Consider the following 27,055-nt stretch of genomic DNA (forward strand, 5'->3'; position numbering starts at 1 on the left):
TATAAAAATTTAGCTCTAATAATAACCCATAATTCAACCATAAATTTTTGTGCTTGTTGTCCAGAACCAGCCCATATTTAAAAGTCATTTCAGAACGACTGGAAATTTGTGAAGCTATTCTCAAGGTTGTGTTCCTTGACTTGAACTTCCCTTTTAGCGTGCTTGAAAAGACTATTGAGCGACTAAAGAGTGATAAGAGCTGTGATGTCAATTCGAAAGTTGACTGTCGTGTTTACGTTTTGTTTACATGCGTTTACATTGGATTCTCTGAAAAATTGTATTGATTGCTGCTTTGCGAGTTAAATAAACCAATCGATATAGAAAATGAATTGTGTCTCTGTGTCCAGATACTAGTTCAAAAGAACCAGAAAAACTTTAATTTTCCATGTCAATTGACGTGAATATCAGAAGAAAGTTGTTTGAAAATGCTTATCGCAAAGATACGATTAGAAAATGGAATTATCATTTTGTGGTAAGTACAGTACACGAATATTATTTAGCATGTAAAACTGTCATAATCCTAAACCTAAAATGCCAATTCAATAGGGAATATTCATGTAATTTTTTTATATTTTTAATTCATTGAAAAAAAAGGGGGTACTGCCACCCTTCCCCCTTGATCTTAGATACAGTGCTTAAGTCTATATTTTCGGGAAAAAAGGGCAAATAATAAGAAAAACAAATTTATATTAAAGAATAAAATATTTATTTAATAAAAATACAGAATCCGACAAGGAATGGTTAGTATTTTTAAATTAATAATAATGGAGTTTAACCTCCGTTTTTCAGATATACAGTGTGTCCCCGGATAGAGGTAACTATACTTGTAAATTTTCTTATTTTGCATATTAAGAAAAAAAGTCATTCTTTATGAGAAGTTTTGTTTATTATGAAAAGTATGTAGGAATATTTAAAACTTCTTAATAATGTACAGGGTAGCCAAAAATTTGGTATCACTATTTTTATTTTTGGTAAACTACCCTTCATTTTTATAAGTTGGCGAAATGTTACTCGCAATTAAAAATTATGACTATACAAAATATCTAGAAGATCCGTGCACTTTAATTATAGCATCAGTTTTTATTTGAACAAAAACTCTAATTATAAAAAAACGTAAGAAAGAAAATAATAATAAATCAATTAACATGTACTATCCGAGAGTGTAATTTATTGTGGACTAGACTAGAAAATTAAAAAGAAAATTTATTTTATCGGATAAACATTCAATAAGAATGGAATTGTCAAAGTTGGAAAGATCTTCTTAATATTTTGTATAGAGTCATAATTGTCAACTTATAAAAACGAAGGGTAGTTTACCAAAAATAAAAATGTGATTCCAAATTTTTGGCTACCCTATATATTATTAAGAAGTTTTAAATATTCCTACATACTTTTCATAATAAGCAAATCTTCTTATAAAGAATGACTTTTTTTTTTAAATGCAAAATAAGGAAATTTACAAGTATAGTTACCTCTATCCGGGGGGACACTGTATATGGTTACTTAAATACCAAATATCTTAAACCAAACCAAAAACTATGATGTTAAATAAAAAAGATATCTTGCTAAAGTTTTAAATTTAACATAATAACGGATTTAGTGTAGATCCAATCATTCATACCTACAAAATCAGCAATGGTAACATTTAAACGTCCTGTGGGACCTGGTGATTGTGCACGTAACCATTCTAACAATGTTTTTAATAATTTCACTGCACATGCTCTCTTTAAATTTGATGTAAAATTTTTTGCTATTAATTTACCATCTGGTGTATAAATACATTGTGAAACGTAACCATAATTGATATTACGTGTTTTTAATCCTTCATCTAATTTTTCAAATAATATCTTGCTATCGGTTGTATCTGGCCATGGCGTTGGAAATTTATCAAGATTCCAATAGGGATTTTCAGTTTGTCGATCTCGATATATTATTATCACCTAAAAAAAGAGATAAATCAATGATATTTTTGATGAAAGAGACGATCTTTCTTTGACGATCTCTAAGTCTGTTGACGTCAAATGACTCCTGCTGTTCTTAAACAGTTCTATATGATTCATGGAGTACTGGTCGGGGATGGGCCAACCTTTTTCGATATCATAACGGACCCTTTGATCTAAGTACGTTCCATCCCAGGATGGCCACTCCAACGTAATCTTACCTACTCCTAACTCAAATATACTCAACGTAAATTACTTGTTTGACATCATAATATTTACCTGACATTTTTTATCATTTGTTAAATAATCTAACGTATAATTTTGTACATCATCAGGATCATAATGTAATAAAGAATCCCCAAATATCTCATCGATTTTATTCAACAAATATTTATGATTTTTCGGCTCAAAACCATAGAAATGTTGTAAATCCAAAATAACAATTTCACCAGAATGTTTTGTGATGAATTCTTGAACTTGATGAAAACTATCGGTAGCATTATCACCATATAATGCATGACATATGAATAGTTCATCGGTGTCTTTTTTTGTAGCCAGGCGGTAATCTAAATATCTATGAAAATATCAATTTAGCGAGACTTAAAGAATTTTCGTCGTGTGTTAAAAGGTGTACTTTTTTAAGTTGATATTGCTTGAAATTCGATAAATAAATCGAGGAAAATGCTTCAAACGTACCGGCATCGAATTCGATCTAAGTTTTCAGGTTCAATTAAAACCTCAATCTGATTCATAACTGACAAACATTAGATGAACGCTTTAAATTGCAAAGTTGTTCTTTATAAATACGCAATCATTTTTTGTTTGAAACATTTTTTTGTAAACCGAATAGTTTAGCCATTAATTGATTGCAAAAATCTAGCTTTTTGTACGTTCCCTGGTGGAAAAAATATTTAAATAAAGAATAAGTCTTAGAAAGAATTATGGAGTAGAGTAAACTTTTCATTGAGCTTGAAAACCTAGGTCAAGTTTAATGTCTGCGTAAGATATACCCCTACACCCCCAACATTTTTCGCTTGAAGCATTTTTATCGATATAAGAACATCTCTGCGAAAGTATAATAATACCTTATACCATTTTCCAATTGAGTAGCTGTATCATCTTCTTGACAACGTGACCATCTTGAAATAAATGATTTTAATGGTTTACCAAGGATGGCCATCTTTTGCATCCATTCTTCGGCATCCGGAGCAAAATCTGAATTCGATGTTATAGTATATGTTATACTATCATGACTTCCTACATAAAAGTTTAAAATAATTTTAATATTTTTTTACTAAACGGCGCCGTTCAACTATCGACCTCAACTATATTCAGACATTCAATCATACAGCTAAAGAAATAACTTGGATCGAGAACATTTAACTGTTTGCCTAGTCTAGTTATTTAAATTTAGTTCCAATTTCTGCTACGCGGCGCTGAAATTCACACCCTGCCAATATGGCGTAGCAACTAATAATATTGTTAGTGTTTCTCACAGTTTGATTGCGTTTACGCAAAAAAAAGTATAATAGAAGATAATATCTTCACCAATGAATTAAATAAAAGTGCAATAAAACAAACCTGGAATTGCTAATTGATAAAATGGTACTGTTTTTAAATGATCTGGTAAATTACCCATCCAATTCGATAAATCACTAAGTAATTTTTCAGCTAATTCTGGTTCATATGCCATTACGTGAATCTTATTAGAATTATTACAACAACCATAACATGTAGAACTAAATAAACCCGAACAAAAGGCCCAACAATACTCCATAAATATACAACGATTATCTTTACACTTAATTTTCATTTTTTTGTATGACACTTATTATTATAAATGATAATAAATCTAGGATTCATCATCATCAATCCTAATTATCTTCATATACTCAACATTTTTTCCTGATAATTAGTTTTGTTTTTACTAAGTATAATTATTTTCTTTTTTATCATTTTTGTATTGTGTTTAAGTTTCTTTGTACGGTTAAAAATTCTTTGTTACGTATAATTTATCAACATTTTTCTCTTATCTTAAAAAAATTAACCCACTTAAAATTTGAATGAAATATTTCTGGGTACTTATGTCATAATAGAAAAGCAAAACAAACTTATTGTTCTAGCTGTCATTACTAGTAAATCGGCGAAGTGTGTAAAGTCTGAAGGTCATTTATAATAGTAGGATTCCGTTGCTATGTCCTGTCATTTACTGAAGAAAGAGCTACATTTCTAATCAGTAAAATTTATAAAATTTAAACCCTGACTGTTTTTTTTCTTATAACTCTCTCTAAACTAAATCGATTTTCTTAAGAAGCTTACCTATAGAACACTCTCGTCAAGTTAGTTCATCCGTTTTGGAGCTACGATGCTCCGACACACAGTGATACATACGTCAAACTAAAACACCTATCTTTTTGCGTCTTGGATTGAAGTGATTTTGATTAAACATGTCCAAGAAACATCGCTACAAAATCTCCTTTCAAGTGAAAAAAAAACTGCATTCAAATCGATTCCATTCCAGCTTTCATTACTAACAAATCGATGAAGTGTGTCTGAAGGTCATTCATAAAGTAGGATTATGTTGCTATGTTCGGTCGTTTTCCGAACCAGTGAAATTTACAAAAGTTAACCTTCGATAAATGCGGTTTTTTTCTTGAAACTCTCTCCAAAACTAAACCGATTTTCTTGAAACTTGGCTATAGAATGCTCTCGAAGTCTCGATCAAGCCGGTTTATCCGTCTAGGAGCCGCTACAGACAAACACACAGATACATAGATAAACAGGTCAAACTTAATTTGAATATTACCATCTCGTCGTCTAAATTCGAACTACTGAAAAGGGTATTAGTAAACTGGTAGTTTAAATTGGAACTACTGAAAACGGGGCTATTTACTGGTTTTATTAGTACGAATAATTACTACCAGTTTGCGGGTTGCAAATCAAAGTTATCAATAATTTAAACCCGCTTATACTCATTTACAAACTAGAAATTTAAAATTCGTCAATTTTTTTTCTTATAGCGTTTAGCCATATCATTTATGGTTCAAAGTAAATCATGCAATCAAATAGAAAACAAATGTTGGGAAAAATAAATGCACACACAAATCGGAAAATTATATGGCGTTTATTTAATCTAAAAATTTAAAAAAATAATGTAATACTAAAAGTATTATTATTTCGAGTAACTTTGGTACTTTAAAAGCCGTTTTTGGTCGACATATATTTGATTAAATCCACAACACGATTCGAATATCCAACTTCGTTATCATACCATGAAATCAACTTAACAAAAGTTTCATTTAACGATAAACCAGCCCCTGCATCAAAGGTGCTTGAATGTGTGTCTCCGTTAAAGTCTGAGGATACAACTTGATCTTCTGTATAGCCTAATATCCCTTTCAAATGTCCGTTAGCAGCTTCCTTCATTTTCAATTTAATTTGATCGTATGTTGTGGGTGTTGCTATACGGGCCGTTAAATCCACCACAGATACATTACAGGTGGGCACCCGAAATGCCATACCAGTTAATTTACCATTTAGATCAGGTATGACTTTACCCACAGCTTTTGCTGCACCTGTCGATGCTGGTATAATGTTTTGAGCGGCACCGCGGCCTCCACGCCAGTCTTTACTTGATGGACCGTCCACAGTTTTCTGTGTGGCCGTGGTTGAATGCACTGTTGTCATCAGAGCTTCAATTATTTTAAAGTTGTCATGTAATACTTTAGCTAATGGAGCCAAACAATTTGTTGTACAACTTGCATTCGATACAATGTCCATGGCTGGATCGTATTTTTCATTGTTAACACCCATCACAAACATTGGAGCGTCCGGTGATGGTGCCGATATAATAACTTTTTTTGCACCAGATTGTAAATGTGCTGATGCTTTTTCGATTGTTAAAAAGACACCAGTCGATTCTACGACATAATCTGCACCACTTTTGCCCCATGGTATTGCAGCCGGATCTTTTTCATTTGTTACGTAAATGGATTTTCCTGTAGAAAACATTTATTTTGATTAATTGAAGATTTGACGATGGAATATTGATAAATATAGCTATAATAAAGCGAAAATGAAGAGTACCAATTTTGGAATTTGTGACTTACGCAACAAAATCAAGGTATACTTATTAAAATGGAAAAATACCAAAAATATACGTACCATTAATAAATAAACAACCCCCTGTAGTATTTACACATCCTTTATAACGGCCATGAGTAGAATCATATTTAAACATGTAGGCCATATACTCTGGTGTAATAAACGGGTCATTGATATGCACGACCTAAATTAGACAATAAATACGACAAATTTATCATATTGGAAATTACAAATTTCATAAATAAATATTTCTCATTAAAGTTTTGAATTCTTAGGTAAAAAATACTGGTAAATACAAACCTCTACGCCTTTTTCAAGTGCTGCTCTAGTTACTAATCGTCCGATTCGACCAAAACCATTTACACCAATTTTTACCATTTTCAAGCAAAATGAATTTACGCTACAAATTTAAATATGATTCTACTTATTTCCAAAAACATTTATCAAACAAAATATATTTTAAAATAATTATTGCTATGGAATTTTTACAAACTAGATATTATTTTGTAGAAAAAATTTAGAAAATTCTGCGATATTTCAACAAAATTCTATGATTTTGATTTTCTGATGGATAGAAGTCTTTTTATGGGACGTGCCACTTCGAAAGGATTCTTGTATTTTCTGTAAATTTTCTTTCTTCACAAAAGAAAACAATTGTAATTCCCGCTATTTTACTATAGTCCTCTACAGTATTTTCTAAACACTAATCATTTGTCAAAAGTATATTTTTGTTTTCGAAATGTCAAAAGCGAACAAATAGAAGAAGGAAATGGAATAGAAAATTTAAGGAAAATAATGAAAACATGTAATTAAACTACTTCGAACCAGTTTGAATTGCTTGGAAATGAATAAAGTAATTTTTTGCAGCAGTAATTAGAAATAATTATGACAGAAATGTAATGAATTTTTTAGGACGAAGAAAACAATGGCCAATATATGGACACAATTGACGCAGCTTTACACGAATTAGGCATGCTAGGCTCCGTAACAGATGCACGATTACAATATTTACAAGAAATAAGTAAATGTTCACGAATTATACAAAAAAATTCACGTTATGTGACAAATGTTAGTTGTGGATTCCGTATAAAACCAGCGTGTGATTATAATCGCGTTAAACCGTACACGGTACGAAATAAAAACCGTGAGGATCGTTTAAGTGTGACTGCAGGTGGTGGTTATCGTGAAGAACGACCACGTACACGTAGCGAGAATGCGGATGCTCCACCTGTCGCTGGTATAACAATTGCTCCATTTATTGTTGAGACCGTTGTCGATATGGCGATTGATTTATCAAAGAAAGCGTCAACATCCGTTGACAAGAAACGTATTGGCTTAAAAAAATCAAAATCATTGGAAAATGTACGGATTGAGAATGATAATGCGTCTCAACCCTCACATGAAATGGAGTTTGTATCAAGTCGAATACAACGATTAAAAATGAATGATTAAAATTAATCGATTCGGCAATTCTACAGTTTCTATAATCCCCTTTAGTTAATAATTATTTTCCGATTTCAATATTGTAAAAATTAAATGAAGTCTCAAAAAAATTTCGATATTTAATCATATTTTGTCGAATTCTTCAAATTTGATTACGATATCGTATGAATTGTGGAATTGGCCAATCGATATGGGAGCAATAATCCAGTTTTTTTGGTTCTTTTAGTCAATTAGCTCATTAGTTTAAGTTTTAATGGAAATTTAGATTTTCCAATTTTCTCATATATTTTATGTTTGTTTTTTTTTTTTTTATATATAAATGATGAAATGTTGCTGTAAACTCGTATAAAGCGCAGTTCTTCGGTTTTCGTAGCCCCTAGATTTCGCCATTATATTATATTTTAAGAAGTCTTAGAAACTCTGCACCTTTTGTTTAAATTATTTTTTAATGGGTTAACTACAAAGAGGGAGATGTATAGATTAAGATGGCCCACCCAGTATGTCTGAACAAGGTGCTAACTCCGTTTTGCCTAGTCATTACATTTTATATTTTTACCAAGTTGGTACTGGAATCAATTTTGATGCAATTCTCCTCAAGATAGTCAAGATGCTTAAAGAATAAATAGCGGCTGAGGGCCCAGAACGCTTAGGCCTGGCAGTGTATCACGACTACTGCAGGAGCTGTCACAGTGGTGACGAAGAGGAGACAATGTCTCATCTTCTCTGTCACTGCCCAGCTCTTGTCATGAGGAGATGGACTTACCTGAGCCAGCCTCTCTTTGACGACCTCTCCGACCTAAAGTCAGTCGACGTCAAAGCCCTCCTGCTCCTGTTCTTAAACAGCTCCAAATGGTTCATGGAGTAGTGGCCGAGGATGTGCCAACCCATTTACGATATCGCAACGGACCCTATGATCTAAGTGTGTCCCACCATAGGACAGCCACTCTAACCTAACCTATTATCTCCGTGATTTTCGGCTTTTTTCCAAATAAATTTTGTTTAATTTAACAACAGCTTGGGTCACCCAAATCGTGCGATTGAACACTATATTTATCAAATTATCTATTTGAAGCTCTTTTTGTAATTTAAAGTCTACGCTAGTTACGTAATAATCTCCGAAAGTTGATTAATCAAATCAAGAGGCTACGAAGATCGTAGAATTTCCTTAAAAATAGTCCATACATGAAGATATTTTCAAAAAAAAAGAAGCCTTGACATACTCGTATTTTAAAAATAATACAAAATTTTAAACTTTCATACTTTTTTCTACGGATTTTCATAGAAATTATAAAAAATAAATATTTTTGGCCTAAATGAATTTTGTTAAAATGTCTTCACGAATGGCCCGATTAGATTTATGTTGAAAAATATATTATGTTAATAATTGTATAGTCAGTTAATGTGTTATTATGAATTTTTGAATAAATGTAAAATTTTTCAAAAAAAAATTTACTGATAAGAAGTTGAAGCTGCAATCAAAATATCCTAGATATATCACTTTGCCACAGGGCCGTATTAGCAACGTTGAAGGGCGTATTGTTTATTATTTTAAAAATATAAAAAATATTGTTTCCTCAACAACCATTGAAATGGATAAATTATTATCAAAACTAATAGATGGCCCTACACGAATATAACGTGTAGAGCTACCTGGAGAAAGGCACCTTCAGAGTACCAAAATAGTAAAAATCTTACAGGGAGTTGCAGATCTGTTTTAAATTAAAAACTATAATCTGTGGTCTTTATTACTTCGCAAAATCGATTCATCCCGTTTTACCCTGATTTTTAAAAAATGTTTTTACAAGTATCTAGTTTGTAGAAATTCTATGGTAATTTTTAATGACTGTCACGGGTAGATTCTTTTTATATAAAAATCGGGATATAGCAAAAAAAATTTTTAATTTTAAATATGCCTAAAATTGGTATAAATGGTTTTGGTCGAATCGGACGAATGGTGACTAGGGCAGCCCTTGAAAAGGGTATCGAGGTTTGTAATTTTCATCAAGTTAAAGCGAAATCCTATGGAAATTAGTCTAAAAGATGTAGTGATCTAAAACGGTGGAGAACTGAAACTATAGTGTAAATGGTACTACGATATCAGACAACGGCTCTAATTGGGATAACAGGAAGGGTAGCTGTTCCCTGTAAAAACTCGAATGAAGAAAATGAAGTGACTTCACTTCAAATCCTGAGGAGAAAAGGCGTCCCAAGTTTATAAAATCAATAATTTATTGATTTCTGGCTAATTTCATTACGACAGATACAAATTTAATTTTGTTGGATAAAACAATTTGGTTGTCAAAAATTAATTTAAGTTTTCTTATTCGATAAATTTATTTTCTGTCCAATTTAGGTCAAGCATATCAATGATCCGTTTATTAAACCAGATTATATCGCCTACATGTTTAAATATGATTCGACCCATGGTCGTTACAAAGGATCAGTGGAAAATAAAGAAAATACTCTAGTTATTAATGGTACGTATTTTACCCCGACGACGGCGAAGGCTATGTGTTTGACAGGATGTATGTAGAAACTATGTATGTTTGTTCTTCTGTTCCCTTATCCAAACTACTTATCATAATTTAATAAAGGAAGTATCGTTGCAAGCGTCTTGATCGTCCACTGGTTATAGGCAATGTGACGTCAAGTAGTGCCGGGTTTTTATGTGCTGAACTTTATTTCAGCCTGTAGTAGCCTATTTTCATGTTTCTAATAAAAATATATTTTATAGGAAAGCCCGTTAATATATCAAATGAAAAAGATCCAGCTGCAATACCTTGGGGTAAAAATTGTGTAGATTATGTTGTAGACTCCACTGGTGTATTTAAATCAATCGAAAAAGCTTCAGGACATTTAAAGGGTGGTGCAAAAAAGGTTGTTATAACAGCACCATCAAAAGATGCTCCAATGTTTGTGATGGGTGTCAACAATGACAAATATGAATCATCCATGGACATTGTATCGAATGCAAGTTGTACAACAAATTGTTTGGCTCCATTAGCTAAAGTATTACACGACAACTTTAAAATAATTGAAGGTTTAATGACAACAGTGCATTCGATCACAGCCTCACAAAATACTGTGGATGGTTTGTCGAAAAAAGATTGGCGTCTTGGTCGTGGCGCCTTACAAAATATTATACCAGCATCAACAGGCGCTGCCAAAGCTGTGGCTAAAGTCATACCTGATCTAAAAGGTAAAATAACGGGTATGGCATTTCGTGTACCCACATCCGATGTATCTGTTGTGGATTTAACAGTTCGTCTTTGTAAACCAACGTGTTACGACGAAATTAAATTGAAAATGAAGGAAGCTGCTAACGGACATTTGAAAGGGATATTGGGTTATACGGAGGAACAAGTTGTATCCACGGACTTTAATGGAGACACACATTCTTGCATCTTCGATGCAGGTGCTGGTATGGCTTTAAACGAGACATTCGTTAAGTTGATTTCATGGTATGACAACGAAGTTGGATATTCGAATCGTGTTGTGGATTTAATCAAATATATGTCAACCAAAAATGGTTTTTGATGTACTAAATTATTGTGAAAAATTTAATAAAAAAAAGGTTAATATTTAAAAAATTAACTCAGTTCAGATATTTATTAATTTTTTTATTAAAATTGAAATCTTAAAAATTAAATTTGAAATTCATGTGCAAAATTTTGTAAGACAAAAAAAAAAATAAGGGGGCGGAGTTAATTAATGAGAGGGATGATAAATAAAAATAATTTTTTGTAAATAATGATTTCACTTAAAAACAACAGTGTCTAACATAGCTGCAAGACACTGTACAATATTTGTAGTCATCAAAACATCAACTTTCTCTTCTAAATGTCGTTTTGGATCTTGTTTACCAACATTCTTGATAGCCAATTGTTCTGGTGTCATTTTCTCCTCTTCCTCCAATGATTTATTATAATTTTTCGCTAAATCTAACATATCTGAGACAGTGCCTTCATTTATACTACAATGTTCGGTGTAATCAGCCAATTGAAGACCATCCATCCAGGATTTTTTATGTAAATTCAATAACATTTTTTGCTCTAATTCATTTTTACGATAATTGATACTAATTGAATAATAATGTCGATTTAAACCGTGTATTAAGGCTTGTACACTTGGTTTTTGTAAATGGCCCAAATTTGATGTTGTTTGACGTGGTTCTTGACCCAAAACCATCATGTTGGGATTTATTAAACGGAATGCATCAATCACAACTTTACCTTTCACCGATTGAATTGGATCAACGACTACGGCAACAGCACGTTCTGATAGCGCTTCGAATGATTGTTGTGTGTTGATATCGACACCGGATAGCCAGCATCCGAAACCAGGATGAGAATGGTACCATCCAACAACCATTTCAGGTCGACCAGTTTGTTTTAACATATCTAACATTTTTGCTTGGAATACGGGATCTACAGCTTCGACACTTACACCCGTACCTAAGAATTTAAAAAATTATTATTAAAGTTTCGATTCGGATTTTTAGGAATCGAGTCCGTGCCAGTAAATTTTTATGGAAGCCGGTAGAAAATGTTTTTAGAAATTGTCTGAGTATACTCAACAAAATCATATTTATGTGAACTTGTGTTTTTTCGATTTACGCCCACCAAGTGGGGCAGAGGTCCCTACGTTCGAACTATTGAAAAAACTGTATATTTTGGACGATTTTTGGACCCTTAACTTTTTTTACCAAACCTCGCCGTTTTCGATATATAAGCGTTTGAAAAATTTATAAATTTTCAAAAGTAAGGTTAGGTAAAAAAATGAAAGAGCAGTTTCCCAGTGAAATTTTACTTTTATCGATATTTTTTTAGAGTAATCTGGGCCCAAAAACCCCGAATATTCAGTTAATTAGACTATTAGACACAAAGTTTTGAGGCATTAACTAAGATCGATCGATTAATCGATATCTTTTCGAGGTACTGATAAAAATTAAAATGTTTGCAAATTTTGGAATCTAAACTAGATTATTCATCGAATATTGCAAGCCTCGAAAGCTCAACTTAGCTTTATCAGATGGAAAACTAACCATATTACTACTCATAAAGAACGGTAAAAAAACAAACCTGTTTGGGGCATAGCGAACACATCAATAACTCGTACAGTATAATCATCAACGAATTCACCCAACATCAAACCCATAACTTCCATGGGAACACCAGCTCTTCCATGCTTTAACATTTTTAACAAAGCCAACGATGAAATATAAACTTGTTCGGCTGTATCCACAACTGGGGCATCGGATGGCGGTGGTGCTTGAGATAATCCAGTCATTCCACCCCCTAATCGTAATAACCGATCCATATTTTTTTTATATTCTAAAACCGGGAACAAAAAAAAAAAACAATAATACATAAACTTTGGGTTATCGAAATTTTCACTATTTTACGCCAGTAATATAAAACAAGTTTTATTCCAGTTAAGTGAATATATTAAATAATAATTTGACTTACATTTTATTAAATTTACAAAAGAAAATTTTAAATAAAACTAATTTTTATCCGTCACAACTTGAATCTGTGCAAGCTTCAATTCTGCAATTCACGTTATTATAAATCATGTGTGAACGCCACACAACCTCCGTATACAATCGCCAGAACAGTTTTTAGAAGACCATTGTTTTGGAGACACAGCTTTTCAAAGTTTTGCCAAATTTTTCAAGTTACACAATTACTCATCCACAAATGACATGCCTCACAAAGATGAAGTTAAACGAAGAACTGTTAATGCCCGTCTCATGGATATTCTAGAAAACTTTATCGATCCTCTAAAAACTGATTATCTAGCCTCAATTTGTTGCAAATTTGCCTACTTTGAAAATGATTCTATAACCTTTGATCAAAAACGAGTCCTTCCTTTCGGATCAAAATCGACAAAAAAACTTAAATAATGTCAAAATTTTTGAGTTTATTTTTATTTTTGAGAATCGTCGCGTCTGTCGAGATCGAAAACTTGGTTTTTACATTGCCTTTACATTACAAAATACATTTAAAAATAAAAATATCTTATTTGATGCAGCGTTTATGCCTTAAATTAGACTGAGGACACTGGCTGAGCGGCAAGCATGCTGAACGCTTAAGCCTGGCAGTGTATCACGACTACTGCAGGAGCTGTCACAGTGATGACGAGGAGGAGACAATGTCTCATCTTCTCTGTCACTGCCCAGCTCTTGTCATGCGGAGATGGACTTACTTGAGCCAGCCTCTCTTTGACGACCTCTCCGACCTAAAGTCAGTCGACGTCAAAGTCCTCCTGCTGTTCTTAAACAGCTCCAAATGGTTCATGGAGTAGTGGCCGGGGATGGACCAACCCATTTACGGTATCACAACAGACCCTATGGTCTAAGTGTGTCTCACCCCAGGACAGCCACTCTAACCTAACCTAACCTACTATTAGACTGAAGTATTTGGTTAACAATATTTTTTTGCAACTGTGAAGCAAAAAAATTCAATTTCACATTTACTGATTCATCGTTGTAGCTTGTGTACGGAGGTAAAAAGGTGTTGTTGGCATTAAAAGAAATATGGCGTCCATCTATGATAAACAAGACGAATCAACATTTACAGTTTTACCCAAACAATCTGGCGGGGGACCACATGGACTTGGTAAAGTTTGCCGTAAAAATTCATAATTAAATTCATTCATAAATTTCCAAAAACAAAAATGACCAAAAAAATTTTCTAACCTAAAAATTTTTTTTGCCGAATTTTCAGGTGATCCAAACGATCGTACATTACGTAAAGTTGAAGTTGAGGTAATGATACCGAAATTAATGCGAGATCGTGCTAAAGAAACTAAATGTGTTGATGAAGTTAAAGCTTTCACGGAATGTTGCAAAAGTTCGAGTATTTTAATGGTTGTGAAATGTCGTGCACAAAATTCAGCGTTAAAGGATTGTCTAGCGAATTGGTATAAGGATGAAGGATTCAAAAAGGAATGTACCGAAGAGTATTTATCATTACGTAGTGAATTTCGACGTACAGGAATACCGATTAAACGGCGTGTCACAAAAATCCAATCATCTATGTAAGTCGAAGATCGAAGTACATTTTCCTATTTTTTATTTTCTGCTAGTCCAATGAACGGATAGAATACGGTAGCTGTCCTGATAGCGATTTCAAAATATATTTCGTTAAAATTTGAAAATGCGCGAGAAAATATTAGTAATTAAATAACTTTTTCTATCTTTTTCTTGCAAAGTAACTTTTAATATGTAATAGTATGGCAGTAGCAAGTTATGACGTCACAACGTGCTATTTTCTTCTCTATTTATACATTTTAAATCCTTCATATTTTCGTAGTTTTTGATATTATCAAAAAATCGAACGAAAACGAACGTCAATGTTTATTCCTCTCGTAAAAAATCGATAAATTACAAATAAAAAGGTATTCTAAGCGACGTCCTTGGATTTCAGACCAAAACAGATTGATTGGACTAGTTTGCAATAAATTGATGAAAAATTCGGTTTTTTGGCACTCCTGATTTAAAACCGAACTTTAAATATTTAAAAACTATCTATTTTTGGACTTTTTGCCGTAAATATGATGATCTAGATTGTGACATTTTATTTTTCCCACGTAGTTTTTTTTGAAATAATGTTATTTAGGTTGATATTATTGTAATTGTTATAATTTAATTTGTTTATTTTATAAATTACTGTACATAGTAATTAATATTAAATTAAATTAAATAAATAAATAATTAAATTTGTATTAAAATGTTCATATTTTGGCACTTTGTGTTAAGAGATAGTTCAACTCAAATATTTTTAAATCTCTTTCTATAAACCCTCGGCTTAAGTATTCGTCATCCCCAAAAGGATACGACGTATATTTTACAAAACTGTAAGTTATATGAAAATCAGTTCAATCGTTCATCAAATTTACTTTTTATTTCCTAGACTTAGGTGGGGGAACGGAGGGATTACGTCTTTCTTAAAGTAAACTTTCACTGTAGGTATGTTTAAACTGCACAAGGTAATTGTTCATATTTTAAACACATTCCAAGATTATCTTCAGGTGATTCCATGCGTGCCGTTGACGTTGCACCAGGTCCAAATTGAATTCCAATATTAAACGGAGTTGTTGACGATTCAACACGGCATGCACTCTCTCCAGGTGGACATAACGATGCTCCACAGTGTGCGATATCACAATAACCTGGTGCTACATGACCCGGCAATAGAAATTCCTCTGAATCACATGGTAATACAATACGATCCGAGCACATTCTAGCTTCGTCGTAGAATAATGGTATTCCACCACCTCCAGAGCCTTCGTCATCGAATATATTTGTTGTTTGATTTTGTATTCCTTGTCCGATACGAAATGAATTCTCGTCGCATGGCTCGTAAACGATTGAACACATACCAGCCTCTTGTCGTGTACATATTGTGTACTCTTGATCGGCTAAACGGCGTCCATTATCCGCAAAGTTCATGGTTCGTATAATACCTACAAAAACTCAGTTTGATGACGTTTTACGATTAGAAATTTGCATTTCTGTTCACTTACCTGTAGTTCCTGTATTATATTGTAAACATCCTAGAGGTGCACGTCTATCGAATGGGATTTGTGTCACTTTTATCTCCCAAAATCGATCTATATTTGTTTTCGAAAAATTCATTTGTAAAGTTAATGGTTCGTTTAAATTTTCCACATCGAAGTAAACTGAAAATTTGAAATAGATTTAATAATTTGAAAAAATATATTATTGATTAAGTTGGCGCTCACTATTTGCAACTAGATTTCTGGTTCCTAATTTTATTGATTATTATATGTTTAGAGATCTACGAGTTTCAAAAAGATTAAGGCTTAGTAACCATCAGGTACTCGGATGGCTTACACAGCCAAGAATTTCTGTGGCAACTAATCGAACGAACTAATATGAACAACTACTTGAACAGGACAATGAAATATATAAGAGTCTTCTGTTCAAGCCAAGCTCGGCGAAACACTGCCCGGGAACATAACAAACTTCATAATACAAAAATTATGTGTGCACAATTCTACGCTTGTTCATCGAAAGGTAAGATTTGAAAGGATATTTAATGGAAAATCTTCTTAGCTATGTTTCAAGTACAAGTTTAGTGTTCCTAACTCGAAACTATAAGTAAAAATCGTATTTGTTGAGGTTTTTCAGTAAACAATAAATTTTTAACATGTCTAAATAGTTTAGGTTTTAACAGAGACAGATACCGAAGATTCAGTTTCGGTAGAAAGTTAGGTTTCCATCGGACATTAATTCTGTGATCAAGCTACATAAGAATCCCTTTTTTGTTTGAAACATTTTTCTCGGTATAGCCTGTTTTAAAATTATTTTCTTGAGATCTTTTATTAAAAATTACAGCCTTTTACATTCCACGTAGCTACGGTATATTGCCTTTACCGCGAGGTATACAGTATGTTGCCGTGTTCATTAATTTTCAAGGTCAATTTCAGTTTAACTTCAAAATACAAACCATGTTGTCCACTATTCAAGCCGCACATTCGTAATGGTCGATTATTTCCACCAGAAATAGTCAATATTTCTGAATCACAAACACCAGTTTGTCGATTTGGTTGTCCCTAAAAAGTAAACAAATATCACATTTTATAGGCAATAAGTATTACATTCATGTATATTAAATAGACTAAGAAAGTAAGATATCATTTTTTTCCCTATTTCGCACAGATTTTTTTTTCTCGGAAGAAATGAATAAACTGTTTATTTGTTTACAGGTAAATTTAAAAATTTTCCTAGTCTTTTTACATGACTTACCACACTAAAATGTATAAAATCAAAACGTATTTGACTAATTTCTGGATCAATTTTTTTGATTTTATGTACACAATTTATGGGACCACGTGATAATGCTGGAAAATCTGGACTTACTATATATGTTATATTATTGTAAACGTCTAAACCACATTGAGCTGTAACTGAATAAAAGCAATTGATTTATTTAAATGCAATTCAGGGGGATTGTGACCCCAAATAACTTCTTTGAATTGTTGCTTGTGTGAACATATTTTTTAAAATAAATACTTACATATACAACATACGCCAAAACCTAAAGCGCATTGACCGTGCGGAGATCCATTCTGTATTCGACATTCGTATGGATTTAAACATACGCCCGGTCGACGCTGATCATTTGATATACATTCATCGTCCACAGGAACAGGAAAGAAATTTAACACTGTAATTTTATAAAAATTAATTTTTAATAACTTGGGTGCAAAACAGAGCTTGCATCATAAGTAGCAGTGTCTACATAAGCTTTCTGCTTTCGAAAATATTAACATTCAGCTATTCACTCTTGATATCAAATGTACAGAGTGACAGGACACAAATTGAAAAAGTTCGACCGGAATGTTAATGGTAGTTTAGAAATGTAAAGAGAAATGGTTAAAGAAATCACTCCCGAGCTTTGAAGGAGTGTAGTTAGACAATTTTGTAAAACAACAAGTACATGTATAGAACACGAAGTTGAATACGTTCAGGCAAAAACAAACCGAAGATTCTATTCAGAAGAAAAAATTGTTCCTTATTCTAGTCAACAATCTTACGATTTAAATGGAGTACTTTAAATATGAATATGAAAAAAAAACAGACCTTTAGATTTTCGTGTCGTCGAATTATTAACTAACTTTGTTAAATTACTCGATAATTGTTGGTCATTTTCATGATCACTCCATATATCAAAATTTGGTAAAACTGGCGAACAATCATTCACAATAATACAAACACATAAAACAACAATTAAAATTCTATTATAATAATATAACAATCGATTTAACACAGGCATTTTTTATTTAAATTATTGAAGAAAAAAAAAAAAAAACAATAGATAAAAATATATTAAATTGGTCACATATTTTAGTAGATATTAGGACATGGGGAAATATGATAAACTAGACCTAGAAAAATATAAATTTGTAATAATGTGTAGGTCAGTGTTACTTTAAGTCTACTTAAATTATTACTTAAGTAAGAAATTCGTTTTATAAAGTACCTGTTTTTAATGTTAACTGGGTTGTTGAACAGGTATTTATCGGTATTGAGTATGAAAAAAATCTTTTATAAAACACAATTCATGTATGCTATTCCATAGACTAGCTAAACCGTACATTTTTCTGGGATAAAAATTAGTCTATGCCATTTTCTGACCCTCAAACTACCACTACCTATGCCTAAAAATTCATGTTGATACTTTGCTCTATGAAAAATTTTAACACATCTATTCCACGAGAACCATACATTTTACCGGGATTAAAAGTAGCCTATGTGCCATTCCAGACTATATTATATCTCTGTGCCAAATTTCATCCAAATCCGTTGGGTAGTTTTTGCGTGAAAGAGTAACAAAAATCGATCCATCAATTCAAACTTTCATGATTATAATATTTATCAGATATCAGATAACGATATTAAACCTGTATTTTATGAGGTGTATGGCAACGTCGACGCCAAGGGGAGGCATAGAAAGACAGCTGCTTTTTCTCTAAAGCTTCATAAAAGAAATTTGTGTGTTAGATCCGTTGTACGACTGGAGTTTACCCCTTAAGTTTTGTATAGTGTTCTGTGTCCGACATGTTTATACAAGCATTACTAAAAAGTTAAAGGCGCGCACAAAAAAAGTAACGAGGTCATTCTATCACTAAATTTTTACTCTTTATATTTTTTTTGTTATTGGTCTTGTCTCCAAACTTTGTATCCATCACGATTTGTGTTAAAAAAAACTGCTTATATTAATTGTTGATCGGTTTTTACATATTCAATACCGATGAGTGTCTATACTATTGTTGGATATTTCATTCGGTTATCAGTCTCTGACTAATATGATTGTTGATTACCGCTCGCGATGCGATTGAAACAAAATAACGGTACTCTTTTTCAGAGTATAAATTGAAGAAATTGGTAATAATGGGTAGGTTCTTTAATTTATTTTACATTCCAAACAAACGAGTATTATTGTTAGCCCAGTCTGTAATCTGTATTATTTAATTTACGAAATATTAGCGAAATAACAACATAATTAACGTTTAGCTGTGATATTTGCACAACGAGTGCTTAGCATGAGTTGGACAGTCGAAATTGTTTCACTTGTAGATGGCGAGACTATAGTTTGCAATCTCTCTTAAAAGGTTTGTGGCTATCTTAGATTTTAAGGGTGAAGTCAATAAGGGCTTCTTGAAAATTGGTTTTACGTGAAAAATAATAAGGGCAAAACTTTTTGAGGACAATGTTTTCAAAGAGTCATTTCTTTGGAACTTATTTAGCCAAGTTTGGATAATGACATCCGGGAACTTGGATAAAAGAAATAATTTCAGGGATACATGCCTAAGAGCTGTAACAAATTCCCATCGGAAAGAAATACGAAATGAATTGTTATAAATTGTTTTTGCCTTGTGTGGTCTCCCAAATGATTATTTGTATTTTCAATCAATGAAATTGAGATATACAGACTGGACTATATTATATTAATTATTATTAGAGGAGAAACTAAATATATGGTTCCTATATTTGTTTTTTAATTTTATTTTTTAACTGGAGGCCATGTTTCGATTTTATTTTCTTTGAATTCATAAACAAGCTGTTTGGGACAGTAAACGAGTTTAAAGATTCATCTCTGATTTTAATATTACGTTATTCCTGCTAATTAAAGAGATCCAAAGTTGCAGATTTCCTATTAAGAAAATTTCCTTTAGCAACTGAATGTTTTTGCAAATGTCAAAATTTTCAGGACAATATAATCTTGTTTTTTTTTGTGAATAAAAAATGCGTTATCCGATTCGTTAAAATAGTATTTTAGTAAAATGTTTGAATTAAATTATTCACTTTTGGGAATTCCATTATTTGCCATATTCACGTTCAGTATAATCGTATACTTATTATTCTTGGGATTTTGTAAGTATTCCCTTTTATACACGTATTCCTTTTTACAAGAATTTCAATAATTTTTAAGTGATATGGCTAAGAAATTTTTACGTGAATCGTTACTTGTGTTTTGTATCAAAAGATGGTATTCATCGATATGTTAAAAATTATGAAGGTTACCTAAATGGAAGCCCTAGAATCCTTGATAACACTGCCTGTTCGTATTGTAATTGTTTGGTAAATGGGTCTATATATTGTTGTCGAAAAAAACATAAACTTAATATAATTTATCATTATTTGTAAAAAGTATGGTAATATGTTTTTGAACAACGTGTTTCTCTAATTTAAGTGGTAACACTTTATAGAACAACCCTGTATACCTATAGGAATAATACATAAAAAATAAAATAATAAAACGCAGAGAAAATTTTAAGAATTTTATTTATAAAATTTGTGAGTGCATTAAACATTTTTTTTTTTTTGTATGTAAAATTTTATGTGCAAATCGAAAATTTTAAAATTATTTGTTTTTCCATATTTATTCAGACTACAGCCATTTTTAGTTGGCCAAAGTTAATTATTATTCTGGACTTATAAGTGCAGCAAGCAAAATGATTATTTGTCCGACAAATCTACTCTCTGTAAGTCGAAATTAACTCTAAAAAAAAATTTACGAATGTTTGCAAATTTTTAATTATTTTATAAATCAGAATTTTCATTACTTTTAAAGGAAAAATAAGTCTAGTACGAAACTTAACATCATATGAGACAAAGTTTTTAAGACGCATATTTGGACCTAATCAGAGTTTTAAAACTATTTAAAACTATAATTTTAAAATTTATTCAAAATACTTTTAAAAATTGTTTCAGTAATAAATGTTAGTTAAAATTTAAAACTCTTAACATTATAAATAGTTTTGGAACTACGATTTGGAATCTTCACCACACAGGTCAGGCAATTTTGTAATGGAAAATTCCATACGCCCAGGTGAAAAAAATATTTGATGAAATAATAAGTCTTTAAAACTGTTAGGAACTCAGAATTTCTAAACGTTTTTCGATCTGTCTAATTCAGAGTTATTCAGACAATTATTCAGTCTGAATTAGACAGTCCAAGAACGTTCAGAAATTCAGAGTTATTCAGAGTTTCTAAGATTTTTTAAGACTTATTCTTCCTTCAAATATTTTTTTATCGGGGCGGTTATGGTGCAGTTTGTTACATAAACCTGTCAAACCGTGTAGTGAAAATCTCAGTTCTTAAACTTTATTATCGATTTTAAGTATCTTTTACGAAGAACTTAAGGATTTGAATTAATATTTATTCGCATTGTCGAGCATCGAAAGAATCAGTCTCGGCAGATGACGTAGATTGAGAGACAACGCGTTATAGGATTCTGCTAGTATTCTTTGAGTACGATCAAACTCTCTTCGGATGTTTCAAATTAAATCTTTGAAATAGTTCAATTCTTCTCGAAACTTGACAGAACGAATAGTTATATAAAAGTATACAAAAAGCATACAAAAATTTGAAAAAAGGAACTTAAATTTACATATTTATTAAAATATCACAATTTATTCACAATTTTTAATTAATAAATTGATTGTTTAGTTGTCTTGTCTTGGAAGAAATGTAGGTTCTAAATTAGGGGGCCAACCATAAATTACGTCACACAAATTTTTTGACTAAATAAAATTCGAAATCAATTTACTAATTGAATTTACGCGGTCAATTGAATTGACCAATCTATTAGAAGCTTCTGATTCTCCCCATCCATTGCCACATTCCGTTGACCCCCCCCCCTTAACGTGTGACGTAATTTATGGATGGCCCCCTTTTTGGATGATATGTAGGATCTAAATTTTATTAATCCAACAGTGAATTCATATGAACAAAGTTTTTTTTTTTAAATGATTATGGTAATTTGTCACTAACAGGAATTGACCTAAAATTGTCTGAATTTGAGATATTTGGTTTATCAGGAACTCTTTTCCATTTGGTATTGTGGGCAAGTGCTCAGGGATCCATGCCGATCCATGGGGTCCTCTTAATTACTGCCAGTCACTTAGAGATTGCATGTAATAAAGGGTAACCTCGGATTAAAAATTGTACCAAAAAAAATTCGCGGTTTGAAGAGGATTAGCATAGAAGTCCCATGAACTAAAAGCGGTTAGATTCCCCAATAGAATATAGACGGCTTTGCTTATGGTCTAAAGATTATTGTATTAATGATCGAAAACTCTAAATCTATGTATCTAAATTTATTCAAAGCCGAGCTTTGCCAAATCACGTCTACCTCAAATCCAAACAAATATAGGTACAATTTTCTATTGGTTTTAAGGAGTCTTTTGATGGAAAACTGAACGATTAAGTCTGAATACAGACTCAAACATTTAAAAAATTGTAAAAACACAAATTGTATCAAAATTTTCTATATATATATGGGATTTTTTTCTAGTTTTCCAACAAATTGGCACTATATATAGTTAAAATTTTTAAAATTGTTTGAAACTTTGAAAGACACTTTATAATAGATTATTTAAATGGAATTCATATATTTTAAAGATTCACAAATTAATGTGGATTGTTTCTTTTAGAATTATTTTTTCTACATCACAAAGTTTTTAAATTTTTTTTGAACATTTCTAGTATATGTACAAGTTTTGCTATAAATTTTTGAAGTAATGTTTTTAAAAAGTATGCTGGACGGACAGACAAAAAGATTTTTCTGATTAAAAAAAAAAGGTTTTTTTTAACAGTTTTTAGGTTATAGTTTTCGAAACCAAAAATCAAATTTGAGAATTTTCGTTGTTATATTGAAACTAACTCTTAAAGAGCCTGTCCAATTTCAATATCTTTACGTAATGAATCAATTAAATTTCTAGACGATGTGTAGAAAATCCAAGACTTATCTTTATTACCTCGACTACGACGAGGGTTATGTTTTTGAAAGGTATATGTATGTATGCATGCGAATGTATATGTTTAGCTGTTCCCTCATAACTCTTAAACTACTAATCATAATTTCGCAAATGAGGTATCGTTGAAAGCGTCTTAATCGTTTTTTCTCTCGTTCATCATATCGCATCCACTTACAGGCTAGCAGATCCCTCACATTCTCTATATGTATTATCTCTATGCTTTCAATTGACTGGAAAGGCAAAGGATTATATTTCGCCCTGATAGGTGCCTTTTTTCCTGCTACCCGCTCTATTCTAGTTCCACGTCCTTTAATACATATGTTCTTGATATGGCCTATTGACTTTCAACCATGAAAGGAAGATGAAAATCCTTAAAGTCTATTATTATAAAAATTAAAGAAGACAGTTTTTTTTTTTTTATAAAATATTATCGGCAGTTAAACCTGTTGAGCAATTTTTATTATTTAATACTTTTTGTAAAGCGATATTCGCTTGATTATGACCGGATTCATAGGCGCCATGTGTTGTACTAAAATTTGTTTTATGACATGCTTCCCCGGCGAATGTCATTACGGCAACATTATTTTCATTTAAAATTGGTCTGGATAATGTTTCCGCTGATACTTGAGCTTCATCACAATCCACGGAATGATAACAATACGCTCCGTAGATGTAAGGATTTGATAGCCATTTACTCCTGTATTAAAAAAAATATTCATTATAAATTTTGAGCAGAGAATTTGTGGAAATTAGTGGTGTAGCTACGAGAGAATCAAAAACAGATTCCTGTTTAATCAATTGAACCCAGGTGGCTTAATTGATACTCAAAGAACTGAAACTGACTTGTGGAGAACTTTGGAGATACTTGAATGTCTAGGCACCCAGTTATATAATGTCTTCATTAATTTTACGCAAGTTTTCAATGAATCGATCCACCAGAAAATAATTTTCGAGTTTATTTCTTGTGAAATTATCGCTTTATAAATGCAGAAAGGAAGTTTTAGATTGACACCATACCCTAATTATGGACGGGAAAAATAAATTAGTCTCTTACCTAATAACTCGTTCCGGATTAGGCACATTTAATCCAGTAAATTTCTTTAAAAGTTTCACGCAACAAATTCCAACTTCCTCTTCTGGAATATCCTCGATAATTTTTGCACCTTTACCACCAATCCATCCAATTAAAATATTCAAATCGCATCGTGGTAATTCATCAAAACCAGAAATATCATGATACCATTGTCGTTTCGGTACATCAAAATCATTCCAAGTTAATTGAAATCCCTGAACATTTCCCCACCATTTTTGTTCAAATTTTAAAAAGATTTTATTAATCGCCCAAAAACCAATTTTATCGATTGCATCGCACATAATTTTTGGCAATTGTGGCTGAAATAATTTTTGATGATACCTTTTTAAATAACCCAATGGTATTGTACATATAACAAAATCTGCTTCGTATTTTTGACCATTTTTACAATCGATAAAAACCGTATTCGAATTCCATTTAATTGCTGTGACACAAGTTCCTAATTGGAGCACATTTTTTGGTAACATGTTACATAAAACTTTGATGATACTTTCGTAACCATTACAGACGTTAATATGGTCTTGTTCGATGGATAGCGAATAACTACCCCATAATTTCGCTGATAAATCATTTAACGATTGACATGAATTATCGATAACTTGAAATCGAACATGCCAATTAAAAATCTGTCGTTTTAATTTCTGTATTTCTTCATTATCATTCTCGCATCGAGATAAATATTCCTCGAATCTATCTTGAAGATATTCCCCCACCGATTTCGGGTATGGAATCGATGAACGATAAAATTGTTCACAATCAGTTAAAATTCGCATAACTTCTTGATCAACTTCCATAATTAATTTCGGATCGTATTGATATCGATCATTTCGTAAATAAATCCCTGCACCTTCTTGTGATCGTTTCTCTGATATTAAATGATATTTTTTTCCGAGCGTATATAAAGGATTTTTCGTTCCGTGAATCCATTGTGCACCAATTTCTAAAATCGTTGATTCCGTTAAATGTAACGATTGAATACGTCCACCCGGTTTTGATTGTGCTTCGAGTATTATAAAATCGTGATAATCGTTATCTAATAATGTTTTTGCCGCAGCTAAACCAGCAATACCTGCACCAATGATTAATACACCAGTTCGACGTGTTTGATTTCGATTTTCGTTACTGAAATTAAACGAATTTTCCATAATTAAAAGTCATTTGCCTTTTTATTTTATTAAATGATGATAGTTATTTTGTAAGCCACGTTGGACGATGTTGTTACTTAACTTTAAATGCTTACTTAAGTTAGTTATAAAGGCATTGAAATTCAATCTAAGTAAATACAGTTGTGTTTAATGTCTACGGCATGAGACACACATGGTTAGCAGCAGGGTACTCTGATGATAACGGTTATTGCTATAATAGTACAATTAAACTTAATATCCAGAATTAAATTTTTAAAAAGAAAAATCGTTTTTTTCGACATTTTTATGACTTTAATTGACTTAGAGAATTGAAAATCGATATGTAGGTTGATATACTGCCAAGGATATGTGTTTTTGTCCCTAATTTCAGTAAAATTGTTCTAATTTTGACCCAAAAGTAACGAAAATCGTTTACATTTGAACGTCCGACCAATAGTTGGCAAAATATTTGGCCTCCAATTCTTATAATATTCAATTTCAGAACCGTGGGGCTGATATTTCGAAAACGATAAATCTAATCGCATTTTAACAGGCAGGATCTTTTTCGCTAGGTTCAAATTAGCTTAAAAACATATTTTTATCCAAATAGGAGACAAATAATTTTTTTCGAATTTTTACGATTTTTTTAAGGGGTACCCCTTTGCAAAAATTCGAAAAAATCAAAAAATTTATTTTGCTTCCAATTTTCATAAAAATCAGTTTCTAAGGTCATTTTGACCCAAAATTTATGAAAATCGTATTCATTTAAACGTCCGGCCACTAGTTTACAGAATATTGGGCTTCCAATTTTTATAATTTGGATATCTTGAAAACGACAAATCTAATCGCATTTTAACAGGCAGGATCGTTTTCGCTGGGTTCAAATTAGCTTAAAAACATATTTTTATCCAAATAGGAGACAAATAATTTTTTTCGAATTTTTACGATTTTTTTAAGGGGTACCCCTTTGCAAAAATTCGAAAAAATCAAAAAATTTATTTTGCTTCCAATTTTCATAAAAATCAGTTTCTAAGGTCATTTTGACCCAAAATTTATGAAAATCGTATTCATTTAAACGTCCGGCCACTAGTTTGCAGAATATTGGGGTTCCAATTTTTATAATTTTGATATCTTGAAAACGACAAATCTAATCGCATTTTAACAGGCAGGATCTTTTTCGCTAGGTTCAAATTAGCTTAAAAACATATTTTTATCCAAATAGGAGACAAATAATTTTTTTCGAATTTTTAGGATTTTTTTAAGGGGTACCCCTTTGCAAAAATTCGAAAAAATCAAAAAATTTATTTTGCTTCCAATTTTCATAAAAATCATTTTCTAAGGTCATTTTGACCCAAAATTTATGAAAATCGTATTCATTTAAACGTCCGGCCACTAGTTTGCAGAATATTGGGGTTCCAATTTTTATAATTTTGATATCTTGAAAACGACAAATCTAATCGCATTTTAACAGGCAGGATCTTTTTCGCTAGGTTCAAATTAGCTTAAAAACATATTTTTATCCAAATAGGAGACAAATAATTTTTTTCGAATTTTT

The 27,055-nt window shown here is 31.7% G+C and overlaps 8 protein-coding genes across 8 annotated transcripts; 3 read left to right on the plus strand and 5 right to left on the minus strand.

Annotated features, from left to right (window-relative positions):
- Nucleotides 1-1,434: 1,434 nt before the first annotated feature.
- Nucleotides 1,435-4,017, minus strand: LOC123301590 (PI-PLC X domain-containing protein 3). The gene is made up of 4 exons (XM_044884418.1): nucleotides 3,522-4,017; nucleotides 3,026-3,197; nucleotides 2,220-2,514; nucleotides 1,435-1,940 (listed from the first exon to the last, which is right to left on the minus strand). The coding sequence occupies exons 1-4, from the start codon at nucleotides 3,751-3,753 to the stop codon at nucleotides 1,566-1,568; spliced, it is 1,074 nt and encodes a 357-aa protein (XP_044740353.1). The 5' UTR covers nucleotides 3,754-4,017; the 3' UTR covers nucleotides 1,435-1,565.
- Nucleotides 4,018-5,065: 1,048 nt separating this feature from the next.
- LOC123301592 (glyceraldehyde-3-phosphate dehydrogenase-like) lies at nucleotides 5,066-6,485 on the minus strand. Its single transcript, XM_044884420.1, has 3 exons — nucleotides 6,345-6,485; nucleotides 6,105-6,228; nucleotides 5,066-5,938 (listed from the first exon to the last, which is right to left on the minus strand). The coding sequence occupies exons 1-3, from the start codon at nucleotides 6,420-6,422 to the stop codon at nucleotides 5,136-5,138; spliced, it is 1,005 nt and encodes a 334-aa protein (XP_044740355.1). The 5' UTR covers nucleotides 6,423-6,485; the 3' UTR covers nucleotides 5,066-5,135.
- Nucleotides 6,486-6,765: 280 nt separating this feature from the next.
- On the plus strand, nucleotides 6,766-7,910 carry LOC123301622. Its single transcript, XM_044884453.1, has 2 exons — nucleotides 6,766-6,897; nucleotides 6,957-7,910. Exons 1-2 carry the CDS (start codon nucleotides 6,889-6,891, stop codon nucleotides 7,494-7,496), a joined length of 549 nt encoding a protein of 182 aa, XP_044740388.1. The 5' UTR covers nucleotides 6,766-6,888; the 3' UTR covers nucleotides 7,497-7,910.
- Nucleotides 7,911-9,357: 1,447 nt separating this feature from the next.
- Nucleotides 9,358-11,043, plus strand: LOC123301593 (glyceraldehyde-3-phosphate dehydrogenase-like). Its single transcript, XM_044884421.1, has 3 exons — nucleotides 9,358-9,474; nucleotides 9,841-9,964; nucleotides 10,222-11,043. Exons 1-3 carry the CDS (start codon nucleotides 9,397-9,399, stop codon nucleotides 11,022-11,024), a joined length of 1,005 nt encoding a protein of 334 aa, XP_044740356.1. The 5' UTR covers nucleotides 9,358-9,396; the 3' UTR covers nucleotides 11,025-11,043.
- A 118-nt stretch (nucleotides 11,044-11,161) lies between these two features.
- On the minus strand, nucleotides 11,162-13,060 carry LOC123301594 (26S proteasome non-ATPase regulatory subunit 14). The gene is made up of 3 exons (XM_044884422.1): nucleotides 12,956-13,060; nucleotides 12,569-12,820; nucleotides 11,162-11,941 (listed from the first exon to the last, which is right to left on the minus strand). Exons 2-3 carry the CDS (start codon nucleotides 12,804-12,806, stop codon nucleotides 11,244-11,246), a joined length of 936 nt encoding a protein of 311 aa, XP_044740357.1. The 5' UTR covers nucleotides 12,807-12,820; nucleotides 12,956-13,060; the 3' UTR covers nucleotides 11,162-11,243.
- Nucleotides 13,061-13,989: 929 nt separating this feature from the next.
- LOC123301631 (COX assembly mitochondrial protein homolog) lies at nucleotides 13,990-14,877 on the plus strand. The gene is made up of 2 exons (XM_044884464.1): nucleotides 13,990-14,107; nucleotides 14,216-14,877. Exons 1-2 carry the CDS (start codon nucleotides 14,026-14,028, stop codon nucleotides 14,530-14,532), a joined length of 399 nt encoding a protein of 132 aa, XP_044740399.1. The 5' UTR covers nucleotides 13,990-14,025; the 3' UTR covers nucleotides 14,533-14,877.
- A 588-nt stretch (nucleotides 14,878-15,465) lies between these two features.
- LOC123300322 lies at nucleotides 15,466-18,292 on the minus strand. The gene is made up of 6 exons (XM_044882880.1): nucleotides 18,100-18,292; nucleotides 17,534-17,683; nucleotides 17,263-17,423; nucleotides 16,964-17,069; nucleotides 16,017-16,172; nucleotides 15,466-15,956 (listed from the first exon to the last, which is right to left on the minus strand). The coding sequence occupies exons 1-6, from the start codon at nucleotides 18,290-18,292 to the stop codon at nucleotides 15,466-15,468; spliced, it is 1,257 nt and encodes a 418-aa protein (XP_044738815.1).
- Nucleotides 18,293-23,700: 5,408 nt separating this feature from the next.
- On the minus strand, nucleotides 23,701-25,521 carry LOC123300323 (spermine oxidase-like). Its single transcript, XM_044882881.1, has 2 exons — nucleotides 24,338-25,521; nucleotides 23,701-23,980 (listed from the first exon to the last, which is right to left on the minus strand). Exons 1-2 carry the CDS (start codon nucleotides 25,519-25,521, stop codon nucleotides 23,701-23,703), a joined length of 1,464 nt encoding a protein of 487 aa, XP_044738816.1.
- Between the last annotated feature and the right edge of the window lie 1,534 nt (nucleotides 25,522-27,055).

Source organism: Chrysoperla carnea, chromosome 5 (genome assembly GCF_905475395.1).
Source record: "Chrysoperla carnea chromosome 5, inChrCarn1.1, whole genome shotgun sequence".
NCBI classification, from domain to species: Eukaryota; Metazoa; Arthropoda; class Insecta; order Neuroptera; family Chrysopidae; genus Chrysoperla; species Chrysoperla carnea.

Coding starts and splice junctions, on each gene's coding strand:
- LOC123301590 (XM_044884418.1), bottom strand. CDS start 3,753: ATGAAAATTAAGTGTAAAGATAATCGTTGTATATTTATGGAGTATTGT. Junction 3,198..3,521: donor TTATCAATTAGCAATTCCAG/GTTTGTTTTATT, acceptor ACTTTTATGTAG/GAAGTCATGATAGTATAACA. Junction 2,515..3,025: donor CAATTGGAAAATGGTATAAG/GTATTATTATAC, acceptor ATATTTTCATAG/ATATTTAGATTACCGCCTGG.
- LOC123301592 (XM_044884420.1), bottom strand. CDS start 6,422: ATGGTAAAAATTGGTGTAAATGGTTTTGGTCGAATCGGACGATTAGTA. Junction 6,229..6,344: donor CACTTGAAAAAGGCGTAGAG/GTTTGTATTTAC, acceptor TGTCTAATTTAG/GTCGTGCATATCAATGACCC. Junction 5,939..6,104: donor GGGTTGTTTATTTATTAATG/GTACGTATATTT, acceptor TGTTTTCTACAG/GAAAATCCATTTACGTAACA.
- LOC123301593 (XM_044884421.1), top strand. CDS start 9,397: ATGCCTAAAATTGGTATAAATGGTTTTGGTCGAATCGGACGAATGGTG. Junction 9,475..9,840: donor CCCTTGAAAAGGGTATCGAG/GTTTGTAATTTT, acceptor TGTCCAATTTAG/GTCAAGCATATCAATGATCC. Junction 9,965..10,221: donor AAATACTCTAGTTATTAATG/GTACGTATTTTA, acceptor TATATTTTATAG/GAAAGCCCGTTAATATATCA.
- LOC123301594 (XM_044884422.1), bottom strand. CDS start 12,806: ATGGATCGGTTATTACGATTAGGGGGTGGAATGACTGGATTATCTCAA. Junction 11,942..12,568: donor GTTCGCTATGCCCCAAACAG/GTTTGTTTTTTT, acceptor TTAAATTCTTAG/GTACGGGTGTAAGTGTCGAA.
- LOC123301631 (XM_044884464.1), top strand. CDS start 14,026: ATGGCGTCCATCTATGATAAACAAGACGAATCAACATTTACAGTTTTA. Junction 14,108..14,215: donor CGGGGGACCACATGGACTTG/GTAAAGTTTGCC, acceptor CCGAATTTTCAG/GTGATCCAAACGATCGTACA.
- LOC123300322 (XM_044882880.1), bottom strand. CDS start 18,292: ATGCCTGTGTTAAATCGATTGTTATATTATTATAATAGAATTTTAATT. Junction 17,684..18,099: donor GACGACACGAAAATCTAAAG/GTCTGTTTTTTT, acceptor ATAAAATTACAG/TGTTAAATTTCTTTCCTGTT. Junction 15,957..16,016: donor ATATAATACAGGAACTACAG/GTAAGTGAACAG, acceptor GAGTTTTTGTAG/GTATTATACGAACCATGAAC.
- LOC123300323 (XM_044882881.1), bottom strand. CDS start 25,521: ATGGAAAATTCGTTTAATTTCAGTAACGAAAATCGAAATCAAACACGT. Junction 23,981..24,337: donor AATCCGGAACGAGTTATTAG/GTAAGAGACTAA, acceptor TTTTTAATACAG/GAGTAAATGGCTATCAAATC.